Source organism: Cucurbita pepo, chromosome LG14 (assembly GCF_002806865.2).
Source record: "Cucurbita pepo subsp. pepo cultivar mu-cu-16 chromosome LG14, ASM280686v2, whole genome shotgun sequence".
In the NCBI taxonomy this organism is placed as follows: Eukaryota; Viridiplantae; Streptophyta; class Magnoliopsida; order Cucurbitales; family Cucurbitaceae; genus Cucurbita; species Cucurbita pepo.
In genome coordinates, this window is record NC_036651.1 from 6687087 (window position 1) to 6700496 (window position 13410).

The 13410-nt window shown below is 38.1% G+C and overlaps 2 protein-coding genes across 2 annotated transcripts; both read left to right on the forward strand.

Annotated features, from left to right (window-relative positions):
* The first annotated feature begins 2536 nt into the window (after positions 1-2536).
* LOC111810065 (F-box protein PP2-A12-like) lies at positions 2537-4791 on the forward strand. Its single transcript, XM_023696611.1, has 3 exons — positions 2537-3184; positions 3257-3375; positions 4138-4791. Exons 1-3 carry the CDS (start codon positions 2858-2860, stop codon positions 4556-4558), a joined length of 867 nt encoding a protein of 288 aa, XP_023552379.1. The 5' UTR covers positions 2537-2857; the 3' UTR covers positions 4559-4791.
* A 3304-nt stretch (positions 4792-8095) lies between these two features.
* Positions 8096-13216, forward strand: LOC111810064 (lysophospholipid acyltransferase 1-like). The gene is made up of 8 exons (XM_023696610.1): positions 8096-8532; positions 10812-10867; positions 10962-11179; positions 11274-11682; positions 12291-12376; positions 12488-12551; positions 12646-12764; positions 12839-13216. Exons 1-8 carry the CDS (start codon positions 8231-8233, stop codon positions 12974-12976), a joined length of 1392 nt encoding a protein of 463 aa, XP_023552378.1. The 5' UTR covers positions 8096-8230; the 3' UTR covers positions 12977-13216.
* Positions 13217-13410: the final 194 nt, after the last annotated feature.

Genomic DNA, 13410 nt, shown 5'->3' on the forward strand with positions numbered 1-13410 from the left:
GCCTTGTGTCTACCTCCTTTGGGGAACAACTTCCTCGCTGGAACATTGCCCGGTGTCTGGCTCTGATACCATTTGTAACGGCCCAAGTCCACCACTAGCAGATATTTTTCTCTTTGGGTTTTCCCTTTCGAGCTTCCTCTCAAGGTTATTAAAACGCGTCCGCTAGGGAGAGGTTTTCACGCCGTTATAAACGGTGTTTCGTTTTCACCTCAACCGATGTAAGATCTCACACTCTAAAAGGTATATTTATTGATCAATGCAAACTTAAAAACAAAAGGCAAGGGACCCCTCAAGGGAGATGCCTAGTGATTCGGCACCCCTCAAAGGACTAGAACTCAAGATTGACTTCATCCTTTAAACATCCATTTTAAACCGTCCAATACATAGGACTAATTCAATCGAGACTAAAGAGAAATAGAGACAAGTGAGTAAACTCATTCCTTAAGAACATATACGTGAAAGTTCGAGTCCATATTTTGTCCAAGTTATTCTTGTGCCTCTTATCGATGTAGATGGTAGTCGGGATTCGAGGACAAATCCTCCTTCAGATGGGCTAAGAAATTATCATACTTCCCCGTCCAATTATAAATATAAAAACTAAAAAGCTACAATAAGCTTTAGTCACTCATATTCAAGTCATGATAAGCTCGTCAAAATTCTAGTAAAATATATATATATATATATATACGTGTCCATTAGGCTGGTATGAACAAGCACACACGTGTAGACTTTTCACACGGTCCATAATCCAGCAAATTCCATATATTTTAATAAATTAATAAAATGGTAATTTTTTATTTATATTGAACCTATTTAAATGGTCCATTATAGTCCAAAAGGGTTTTCTTTTTTATTAATTATAATGGACTAAAATAAAACATAAATTAAAAAAATAAAATAAAAAGTATATATGACGTGTCAAAACATGCATATGTGGCTGTAGTAGGTGGGTATAAACAAGCACACACGTGTACATTTTTCAAACATTCCATAATCGACTGGCCTTGTTGTCAATTCCAGAATTTAATTAATTAATTTATTTATTTATTTATTTTTGACGGTGCAAACCAAGAATGTTATAATAAATGGGCCTTATTGAAAAGTGCTGTTGATGACGACATGTCGTAAGTGGCCTCCTTTTGTCGTTGGCGCATGTCTGTCAAATTTATTATGTTCGACTAATTCCATCTCCCATCAATTAAAATATTCAATTTATTATTAATTTTGGATTTTATTTTTATTTTAATTTATATATCTTTTATAGTTTAAATATCGAGATTAAATTTTAATTAATAAAAACTAATATATTCGTCGGTCGTGGATCTTTAACATGATGACATCACAATCATTGTCACGATCGAAAATGTTTTATCATTGAGAGCATTGCTTTCGGCGTATTTTTTAAATCTATATTAATTAATTCTAAATTAAATTTTTTAAATTAATTTAGAATGTAAATAATATTTTAATTTCTAATAATATTATTTAGTTAGAGTTATTAAAAAAATAATAATAATTGATTCTCGTTATTAAAAAAATATTTTATATTAACGGAATATTGAAATGGAAAAATATTTTTGATAATATAAAATAAAATAAAATAAAATAAAATAACCAAAAGAATCAATCTAGTGCTCCATTAATGAATGGCTTTATCTTTTGGAATATTTATAAATAGTATTTTTTTAAATACTAATTATAAATATAATATTCTCTTTTTATATATATATATTTCTCGATAAATTTAGAATCATGCATTAAAATAATTTCTTTAAAAAAATAAAAAACTGAAAAAATGACGGAGAAAAAAGAACGAAGAGTTCTCGTAGGATTCCCGAGAAATTATTCAATAATAGCCAGGACATTGAGGAATGGATCTTGTAGTATTCGTGAGTGTTGGATGATAAAAGTCCCACGTCGATTAATTTAGGGAATGATCATGAGTTTATAATCAAAGAATACTCTCTCCATTGGTACGAGACATTATGGGAAAGTCTAAAGCAAAGCCATGAGAGCTTATACTCAAAGTGAACAATATCATAGTATTATGGAGAGTCGTGTTCGTAAAACATGGTATCAGAGCCATGCTCTAAACTTAGTCGTGCCAAAGAAAGACTCCAAGAGTAAAGGAGTCGAGCCTCGATTAAGGGGAGACATACTTTGTTCAATCAAAAAATACTATTTTAATTGGTATGAGGTCTTCTGGGGAGACCCAAAGCAAAGGTATGTTCGTATAAGACCAAGAAATTCTACCATTTTTTTCCGAAGCAAATGAAGCCCCAGACATTAAGAAATATCCAGAAAAGTATAACGATCTTGTTCTATCTCTGTTCGTTTAGTTTTAAAAAAGGAAGGAGTCCAAAGAATCTATGTTTCGTTTAGTTATCAAATCTCGAACAATGAAATAAGAGACGGAGATCGAAAGAGGATTGGGGTGAGATGGATCGACCTCATAGATTTTGGAGCAAATTGTTTGTAATTAGAGATTATAGAAATGGAAAATAAAATGAGAGTCTTATCCTAATTAAAGCGGAACCAATGGACGCAAATAGCGGCAAGGAGAAGCAGCCATGGATTTTAGATATATAAATATTTGAGGTTTTGGAGCAAAAAAGATTCGATTCCGCCTTCAAATTCCTCCGCCCACTTCGATTTTTAATCCCCCAAACCCCAAATATCTACAATAATCATCATTCCTCGCTGTTTTCCTCCACTTTCTCACTAAACAAACACCCGCTTGATTCTTGTTTTCTCAAAAAACCGACGAATCCAAGCAACCCATCTCCTTAATCCTCTCTTTTTTTCGTATTCAATCAACCCCTTTTGATTTTTCTCTCATGATCTTCTTCCTTCTCTAATGGGTCTGAATTTCTCTTCGTTTTTTTGCCTCCGTAATGGCTCTCAACCACCGTCGCCGCCGCCGTATCCCGGCCTCGGGGACTTGCCTGAGAATTGCGTGGCGGATGTTTTGGGGCATTTGAGTCCGGTGGAGATTTGTAGACTTGCGAGGCTGAATCGGGCCTTTCGTGGGGCTTCCTGGGCTGATTTCGTTTGGGATTCCAAATTGCCGTCTAATTATAGCGTTCTTGTTCAACGATTGTTTGGGGATTTTGTTCGGATTATGAGTAAAAGAGAGATTTATACGAAGCTTTGTCAACAGAATCCATTGGATGATGGAAATAAGGTAAACTTAATTTCGAAATTAGGGCTTTGATTTCTTTGATCGTTGTTGATTTTGTTTTTGTTCTCGTTTCAGAAAGTTTGGCTGGATAAACATTCAGGCGGTGTTTGTTTATCGATTTCTTCCATGGATTTGAGGATTACTGGGATTGATGATCGGAGGTATTGGAATCGCATCTCCACTGAAGAATCGAGGTCAGTCAGATTCATTGGAATGAATATTTTGAATCAATCTATGCTTGTTCTTATCATTATTGTTTGAGTTTGTTCTTGCTGAATTCATGGAACATGGTTGGATGGATCTTGTTGTTCTATATTAACAGAATTATTCCAAGTTTGGTAAGAACAATGATTTGTTTTGGATATTAGTTCTTACCTTGATTCATGTGGGAAATATCTGTTATTGTGTGATGAGATCCCACCTATAGTTGGGGAGGAGAACCAAACATTCTTTATAAGGGGGTAGAAACCTCCCCGTAGTAGACTTGTTTTAAAAACCTTGAAGGGAAAGCTCAAGAGGGAAAGCCCAAAGAGGACAATATCTGCTAGCGGTGGGCTTGGGCAAGCTGAGCCCTGAAGGAGGGTGGACACGAGGTAGTGTGTCAGCGATGACGTTGGGCCCTGAAGGAGGGTGGATTGTGAGATACCATATTGGTTGGGGAGGAGAATGAAACATTGTTTATAAAAGCGGGGAAACCTCTCCATAGTAGATGCGTTTTAAAAACGTTGAGGGGAAGCTTATCAAAGCGTTTTGCATATAAATTGTGTCGAAAAACAATCTTTTTATGCGTATTGGTATCGTTTTCTGTTGTGTTCTTGATCAATTCATTGATATTTGAAGATCTTTTGAGGCTGATGGAACTGAAAGGATGTATATAAGCAGTGAACTCTGTGATTTTGTCGTATGCGTCGTTGAGAGGGAACGAACTGATATCGATTTTTCATTTTCTTGCTTAGATTCCACACTGTTGCATATCTTCAGCAAGTATGGTGGTTTGAAGTTGGTGGAGAGATCGACTTCCCGTTTCCACCGGGAAGTTACAGTCTATACTTCAGGTTACAATTGGGTCGGACATCGAAAAGGTTTGGGCGTCGAATCTGTAACCTCGAGCACGTTCATGGTTGGAACATAAAGCCTGTGCAATTCCAGCTTTGGACTTCAGATGGTCAGCATGCTAAAACTCGATGCTATTTAGTGGAATCTGGGAAATGGACTCTGTATCGTGCAGGTAACTTCAATGTCGATGCTCGAAACGAATCGACAAGGATCAAATTCTCTATGACTCAGATCGACTGCACGCACACGAAAGGCGGGCTGTGTTTAGATGCAGTGATGATCTGCCCGGTCGAGTACGAACAGATATCCCAGTGTCGTTGACTCGTTCGGTCTGGATTTTGTTGTAGTTAGAAAATGTGTAAAAAAAACATAGGTGAGTGAGAGAGAAGAAGATTATATTTTTGATGATAGCTTCTCAAACGATGATTGGCTTTGTTTTTTGGTAAGCCTATAGTAGTTTGTGTGGGAAATGAGGCAATGTTTATCGTTCTCGTTCGGTAACTGTTTGATATTTTATTTTTTAGATTCGATGATGATTTCACGTCAGTTTCGTTCTTTCGATTTGTCACTATCAGTTTGCTTAGGTAGGCTTAGACATGAGGTTTGTGTTCATTACGAGATTTAACCCAACACCTTGTAGTACGAGCAGTCGATAGCCATGTACCACTTTTGTCACTTTGCGTTGTCACTGATAGTTTGCTTAGGGTTCTAATTTCAACGGTTGGCAATTAAACATGAGGTTTGTGTTCGTCACGAGATTTAACCTAACATCTTATAGTACGAGTTGACGGCAGCCATGTACCACTTTTGTCACTTTGCCTTATCACTAATGGTTTGCTTAGGTTCTAACTTCGACAGTTGGCAACTAAACAAGAAGTTTGTGTTCGTCACGAGATTTAACCTAACATCTTATGGTGCGAGCTGACGGTAGACATGTACCACTTTTGTCACTTTGCCTTGTCACTAATAGTTTGATTAGGGTTCTAACTTCGACGGTTAGCAACTAAACATGAGGTTTGTGTTCGTCACGAGATTTAATCTAACATCTTATGGTACGAGCTTACGGCAGCCATGTACCACTTTTGTCACTTTGTCTAAAATCAAAGTGGAATGTCATTTCCGACATCTTGTAGATGTGAATTGGATGGTCCTCATGGGATCAATAGTGATGTGCATAACTAGTGGCTATGTTGCATCGAACAAAAGTTTTTCATTTTTACCTTTTTCTTTAATTATTCTATTAAAAGAAATATCGTGAAAGAATTTTTTCTTATCCCAATAATCTCGGATCATAACCACATCCAAATGAGAGCAATCCTCAAAATAGTAAAATAGTATGACTAAAAAAAAGTTAAAAAAGAATTAAAAAGTATTATCTATACCGGATGATCTCATGAGAACTTCCTAAAAAAACATTGAGCGAAGACAAAACATGTTACCCTGTCATACGAGGATGTCAGAACCATAACGTATTACGACCCATATAAATATCTAGTTCACATTAAGATAATACGAGGATGTCAGAACCATAACGTATTACGACCCATATAAATATCTAGTTCACATTAAGATATTTAAGATATTTAAGAACTTGTGGTTGATGATGTGTTACCTTTTTTTATTTGTTTATTTATTTATTTATGTTCATAAAAATTGATTCTTTTTTAAAATAATTTTTTTAGTTGAAAATGTAATTGTTGGGTAAGGTTAGGTTGCTTCTTTTAAATTGTTTAGTTTCAAAAAGTAACAAAATCTAAAGAAATTTAAAAAATAAATCACGACTTATATATAGTTTTCGATTTTAAAAGTTTCAATTTTAACGAAGTGTTTGATTCACATGAGATCATATAATAGGGATGTTCATACGGTTCGAGAATTCGCCCAACTCGAGCTTCCTAACCCAAACCAGAAATGTTTGGTTCAGTTATATTTTTACGATTGAGATTGGGTTCAATTTTTGGAATACAAAAAATTTGGGTCGATTTGACATTTTCTTGGTTTAGTTAACTCAACCAACCCGAGAATAGGGTTACAACTCAACCCTATATTACCCTACTTTTAACCGTTATTATGAAGATTAAAAATATTTGACCTACGGCTAAAAAAGAAACACGAGTGGGATTGAAAGTTGATCTTCATTAATATTAAAGTCTTAATAGATTACCGCTCTATAAAATATATTCTATAACTAACTTTATATCTTAATTCAAATTTTATATACTCTATCGAGACGTTGGAGAGTGTATGTAATTTCTGTTAGTAATACACGGTGACCGGTTAATATTTCATATTTGAGATAGGTAATTTGGATTTTTTAAATAATTAAAAAAATAACCTGAAAACCCAACCTAACCCAACCCTATCTTCAAGTTAGTAAAAAATGACAACTCCTGACTTAATCCAAAATTTTCAATTTAAAAAAAGTCAACCCTATCTAAATCGAGAAAAAAAAAAATCTTAAATTTATGTTTATGGTTTGGATCAGATTATTAGGCTATATAAATACCCCTAATTTGGAGAGCTAACTCCAAAAACCCGTCCTCAGTTTGAATTGTAGGCTACAACTCGCCTGCATGAAGAAGGAATCGCTAGTAATCGTCGGTCAGCCATACGACGGTGAATTCGTTTCCGGGCCTTGTACACACCGCCCATCACACTATGGGAGCTGGCCATGCCCGAAGTCGTTACCTTAACCACAAGGAGGGAGATGTCGAAGGCAGGGCTAATGACTGGAATGAAGTCGTAATAAGGTAGTCGTACTAGAAGGTGCGGCTGGATCACCTCGTTTTCAGGAAAAACTAAAACAGTTCGGAACATATTATTTAATATCAAATGGGCTACAAACATTAATATATATATATATATATATATATATATATATATATATATATATATATGTATATATATTTTTTGAGTAAATAATAGACTAATATTATTAATAATGGTCTTTGATCGTTATCCCCTGACCAAAATTTTCGTTATTAAATAATGTATTCTATTCGTATTAAAATATCGTTATCGATAAATTAATGTAGTTCTTCCTTCCAAGTTTTCATTATATTATAATTCACGAATAAATTTAATATTCTATTATATGTTTGACTTAAGTTAATTTATCGTTTATTAATTTAAATAAGCTCTATGGAAGGTTAGATATACTAAATATCGGGAAATCATGAAACCTATAGATCGTGCTAAACCAACAAGTTCGATGCACATAAATGATTGGTTATCACAAGTCAAATCTCAACATAGTGCTACAATCTTCATGCACGCATAGAAATGGTTGCTACAAGCTCGTATCACGAACATGTGGTAAAATCCGCACACTCTTAGGACATATTGGACCAAGTCGACAACTGAGTCGCAGCTTGAGAATCGGCTTTCACACACTCCACACGTGCGCGAAGTGCAGCTAATCGACTCGGGTTGGCACGTGGGTTTTGGGTCGTGGGCCATGCACGATGACGCATTTTGGGCCATTCGTTTTTGGGCTGCTGGATCCAACACTGGTGTGGGGCCATCTTAGATTCGTCTTCTCAACTCGACTCTCTAAACTACGAATCTAGTGTTACAGTGAGGCTCCATTGTTTAAGTCCCTAAATCAACACTTAATGAACTACTCACTCGAGAGAGTAAGGAATCAAAATTATTAAGATCAAGAATGAAGCAATTTGTTTTTAAACTTGATTCGACTAGCCTCGATCAAGTTGACAACTTGATTCGACTAGCCTCGATCAAGTTGACAACTTGAATGACTATAGCATGCAAATCTATATACATATTTGTTGTAATTTCGCAAAAAGAAAAAGAAAAAAAAAAACGAGTTAATTTTTGAAAAGTGGAAACAAAATGGGCACAAAATTCACGGTGATGGAGCCATATGATCGGAAGGCACGTACAAGAAGGCGGCGTAGTTGAGATTCTGCTCTGTAAATCAAACAAAACACTTCGTTAACGCCGAAACAAACCAAATCCAGAGAAACGCCTTCGATGGGCCTGGAGATGGAATCCTTAGCCGCCTCAATCGGCGTCTCGGTCCCAGTTCTCCGGTTCCTTCTCTGTTTCGTCGCCACAATTCCGGTCAGCTTTCTATGGCGGCTTATTCCAGGTCCTTCCACCAAGCACCTCTATTCCGCCCTCTCCGGTGTGCTTCTCTCTTGTCTCTCATTTGGCTTCTCTTCCAACCTCCATTTCTTGGTCCCCATGTTCCTGGGTTATGCTTCGATGCTCCTCTTCCGTCGCCATTGCGGCTTGATTACCTTCTTGCTCGGCTTTGGTTATCTCATTGGATGGTAAGCGATTTATTGGGCGTTTCTTTTGTTATTCGATTCAATTGGGTTTGTTATTCGACTGAGATTGATAGGGTTCTTGAATTCAACAATCTGATTGTAGTTTCTATTGTTTTCCATTCTTCGAATTATTGTTGTGTCACTTTGATTTGTGTTGAATCTGGTGGAAATTGAACTTGGGATAATGTTCTGTTCTTGTAATTCTGTCATGCAGCTCAGTTGTGTTTGTCTTCTGGGCTTTGGTTGACTATGATTTTGACTTGTAGGAAGATGTAACATAAGTTTGAGCTCGGTACTCGGTTTCTTATCGAATGGGCTGTTCGGTGTAAGCAGGAAAATTATAGTCCTTGTAGAATTAATTGTTTGGAAATTAAGAACGTTTGTGCTGGAGATGGCTTGTAACAGCCCAAGCTTACCACTAGTAGATATTGTCCTCTTTAGGCTTTCCCTTTCGGGTTTTCCCTTGAAACCTAGGGAAAGGTTTCCACACTCTTATAAAGGATGTTTCGTTCTCCTTCCCAACCAATGTGAGATCTCACGTGGCTATATCCATGCTAAGTTCCTTTAGTCTTTTAGTTTTCCTGAGCTTAAATTTTAGGTAGGAATTCGTTTGGTCTTTTTGTGTTGGTATAGTTATGGCACTGATAAAGCTAAATTCTTGTCCCTGAATTTGCTTTTGATGTTTGCTGGAGATAATTTGATAGCGAGAATGGTAAGTCGATGCTTATTAAGATAGAGTCGTTACGACGGATTAGGATTGTTGACACTTCGAAGAGATTTGTAAGCATGGAAAGGATTATAAGCAGAAATAGAGTTTATGACTTTGTTGAAAGTCATAGTTAAAACACCATTTTGAAACAATTATGATGTTTCCTTAGCTGAAAAGCTCCTCCTCTTTTCGAAAGTCCGGCTACATTATATGTTTTCGGGATCGATAGAGACATCGCTACTCAATTTCCTTTGAGGGGATGAAATGGACTTCCACCGTTGTTTCTTTGGACGAGGCCTTTGAGGAGGAACCGTGCTTAGAAATGTCGAGTTTTCAATGCTTGAAGTGTTTATACCCAAAGCATCATCCTTTTTGAGTACTCAGAAAAAGATATTGCTTCTAGGGAGGAAAACGACATATTTTTTATAAGGGTGTGGAAACTTCTTCCTAGCAGACATATTTTAAAAATCTTAAGGGGAAGCTTGAAAGGGAAGGCCCAAAGAGAACAATATCTGCTAGCGGTGGGCTTGGGCCGTTACTAATGGTATTAGAGGCCAGACACCGAGCGATGTGTCAGTAAGAACGTTGGGCTCGATAGGGGGGTGGATTGGGGGATCCCACATCAATTGGAGAAGGGAACGAGTGCCAGCGAGGACACTGGTCCCCGAAATGGGGTGGATTGTGAGATCACACATTGGTTGGGGAGGAGAATGGAACATTCTTTATAAGGGTGTGGAAACCTCTTCCTAGCAGACACGTTTTAAAAACTTGAGAGGGAAACCCGAAAGGGAAGGCCCAAAGAGGACAATATCTACTAGCGGTGGGTTTGGGCCGTTACTAATGGTATCAGAGCCAGACACCAAACGATGTGCCAGCAAGGATGTTGGCCCCAAAGGGGGTGGATTGGGGGGTCGCACATCAATTGAAGAAGGCAACGAGTGCCAGCAAGGACACTGGGGTCCGAAGTGGGGTGGATTGTGAGATCATACATCGGTTGGGGAGGAGAACAAAACATTCTTTATAAGGATGTGGAGACCTCTCCCTAGTAGACGCGTTTTAAAAACCTTGAGGAGAAGCCCGAAAAAGAAAACTCAAAGAGGACAATATCTGTTAGTGGTGGGCTTGGACCGTTACGATCAGATTCTTACGAATGTTGCTAATCCATTTAGCATAGCCCTGATCTCCAAATGAAGCTTGAACACCACTGAAAATGAGTAGGAGTTAAACTTAAAAGCTAGTTAGAGGGGAAGAAGGCCATAGGAGGTTAGAGAAAGCAGCGAGAGCCGAATGATTGGCAACGACAGTTGCCGGGCGAGCAGCAGAACATGCACAAAATGCAGGATTGTTGGGTTTTGTATTTGATAAACTTACAATCTAATTTTACAATCACCATTCTGCAAATTTTTTTTGAAGATTTGTCTCGGAATCTGTTAGCACATTTCGTAAAGAAAATGATCTTAGATATCATATCTGATGTTGTGTTATCAAATCCATTTGCATCATAAAGATCTTTCAGATTCTTGAGATTGTGCATTTGATTCCAGAATTCTTGACTATTTGTAAACATGTGTAGCCATGTATATTACATGAGTGGGGATGCTTGGAAGGAAGGAGGTATCGATGCAACTGGTAAGATCACTCGATCGACTCCCACGTCTTCTTTTTCTTTCATTACAATCCAAGCGTGTCGTTACTGTGACATTCTTTCCTCTATATTGTTCAGGGGCCTTGATGGTGTTGACACTGAAAGTCATTTCATGTTCGATAAACTATAACGATGGGTTGTTAAAAGAAGGTTTAAGTGAGGCTCAAAAGAAAAATCGATTGATTAAGTTACCGTCGTTAATCGAGTACGTTGGTTACTGCCTCTGTTGTGGCAGCCATTTTGCTGGTCCTGTTTTTGAAATGAAGGATTATCTTGAGTGGACTGATGGAAATGGGGTGTGTCCATTCTTCTTCTGCTTTGATCGTTTAACCCCCGAACTTTCGGAACGATGTTCTTATGTCGAATTTTGTCATCTTGGTTCTTTTTCAGATTTGGAAGCATGATGAACAAAACCCATCTCCATCACCATATTGTGCAACAATTAGAGCTCTTTTCCAAGCTGCTTTTTGTATGGGCTTGTATTTATACCTCGTACCGCAGTTTCCATTGTCCCGTTTTATCGATCCTGTCTACCATGATTGGCCATTCTGGAAGCGTCTCGGGTACCAATATATGGCAGGATTCACGGCACGCTGGAAATATTACTTCATCTGGTCAATTTCAGAGGCCTCCATCATTATTTCTGGCTTAGGTTTCAGTGGTTGGACGAAATCTTCTCCGCCTAAACCGCGCTGGGACCGTGCAAAGAACGTTGACGTTCTTGGTCTCGAGTTTGTGAAGAGTGCAGTTGAGATTCCTCTTAAATGGAATATTCAAGTCAGCACGTGGCTTCGTCATTGTGAGTTTCTTTCCAGCTCGAGGTTTACAAGTCTGCATTGTTTTCGTTAGCTTTAATGTGAGGTCCCACATCGTTGGGGAGGAGAACGAAACACCCCTTATAAGGGTGTGGAAACCTCTCCCTAGCAGATGCGTTTTAAAAACCTTGAGGGGAATCTCGAAAGAGAAAATCCAAAGAAACAATATCTGCTAGCGGTGGGCTTGAGGCGTTATAAGTAGTATCAGAGTCAAACACCGGGCGATGTGCCAGCGAGGAGGCGGAACCCCGAAGAGGGGCAGACACGAGACAGTGTGCTAGCAAGGACGTTGGGCCCCGAAGGGGGTGGACTGGGTGGTCCCACATCGATTGGAGAAAGGAACGAGTGTCAGTGAGGACGCTGGACCCCGAAGGGGGTAGATTGTGAGATCCCACATCGGTTGAGGAGGAGAACGAAACATTCTTTATAAGGATGTGGAAACCTCTCCCTAACAGACACGTTTTAAAATTTTAAAGGGGAGTCCGAAAGGAAAAGTCCAAAAAGGACAATATCTACTAGCGGTGAGCTTGAGCCGTTACATTTAAACATTTCACTAGTAAAATGATCTCATTGCTGTTTCGTGCTGGTGTAGATGTTTATGAAAGGCTTATTCAAAAGGGGAGGAAACCTGGGTTCTTTCAGCTGCTGGCTACACAGACAGTCAGTGCTGTTTGGCATGTGAGTATCATGAAAGACATTACTGCTTTTACTCTTTTACACATTCAAAATCTCTGGTTATTTTCGCGTTCCGACATCGACTTGCTTTTCTGATCACCCGAAAAAATATAGGGTCTGTATCCTGGATACATCATCTTCTTTGTTCAGTCCGCTCTGATGATTGCTGGTTCGAGAGGTATGCAATGGCCAAACTGTTATTATACTGTCTAGTCTTCAGTTATGTAACTCTTTTCGTTGTTTCCTCGACCTCGGTACGACCGATCGAGCAGTTATCTACAGATGGCAACAAGCTATTCCTCCATCCATGGCTTTCCTCAAAAGTATACTCGGATTTTTGAACTTCGCTTACACAGTTTTGGTTCTGAACTACTCCTGTGTTGGGTTCATGGTACGTCTCTTTCGCTTGTTCGCTTGCTCTCGTCGTGTGCTTATAAGCTTCTGATGCTATAATGTTTTGGGCAGGTCTTGAGCTTGCACGAGACGCTTGCCTCGTATGGAAGCGTGTACTACATTGGAAGCGTCATTCCCATCACGCTGATCGTACTTGGTTCGATTATTAAACCAGCACCGGCTAGATCGAAAGCTAGAAAAGATGAGTAAGGTAAGAGAGCTTGATCCTTTTGATGGGTTTCTGAATAACTTTAGAATGAGTGTGGGAGAACATTTGTTGAATGATTGTGTGATGGATTCTTTTGAGTTGAAGCCATTGAGAAGGATAATGTTGAGTTATTGTGGAAAATTCTTGCCTTGATTCTTAATTCATTAGTAGGGTAAAAAATACATTTAGTTTCTTAGACGAACGACTTAGTCTCGATCTCAATCAAGTTCTTGTTCGTTAAAGGAATGATGTTATGTACGGAATGGGTATGTGTTTCAAGGGATTATAAATGAATCAACGAATTAAGATTCGGTGATTAGACGGATTTGAATTACAAAAATTATTAAAAAAATCTTCATCCCTACAAATTTGGTAATGCGCAATGTTTCGTTTATGATCAAAATTTTCATCGTATCATTATGTTTTATTTAAAAAC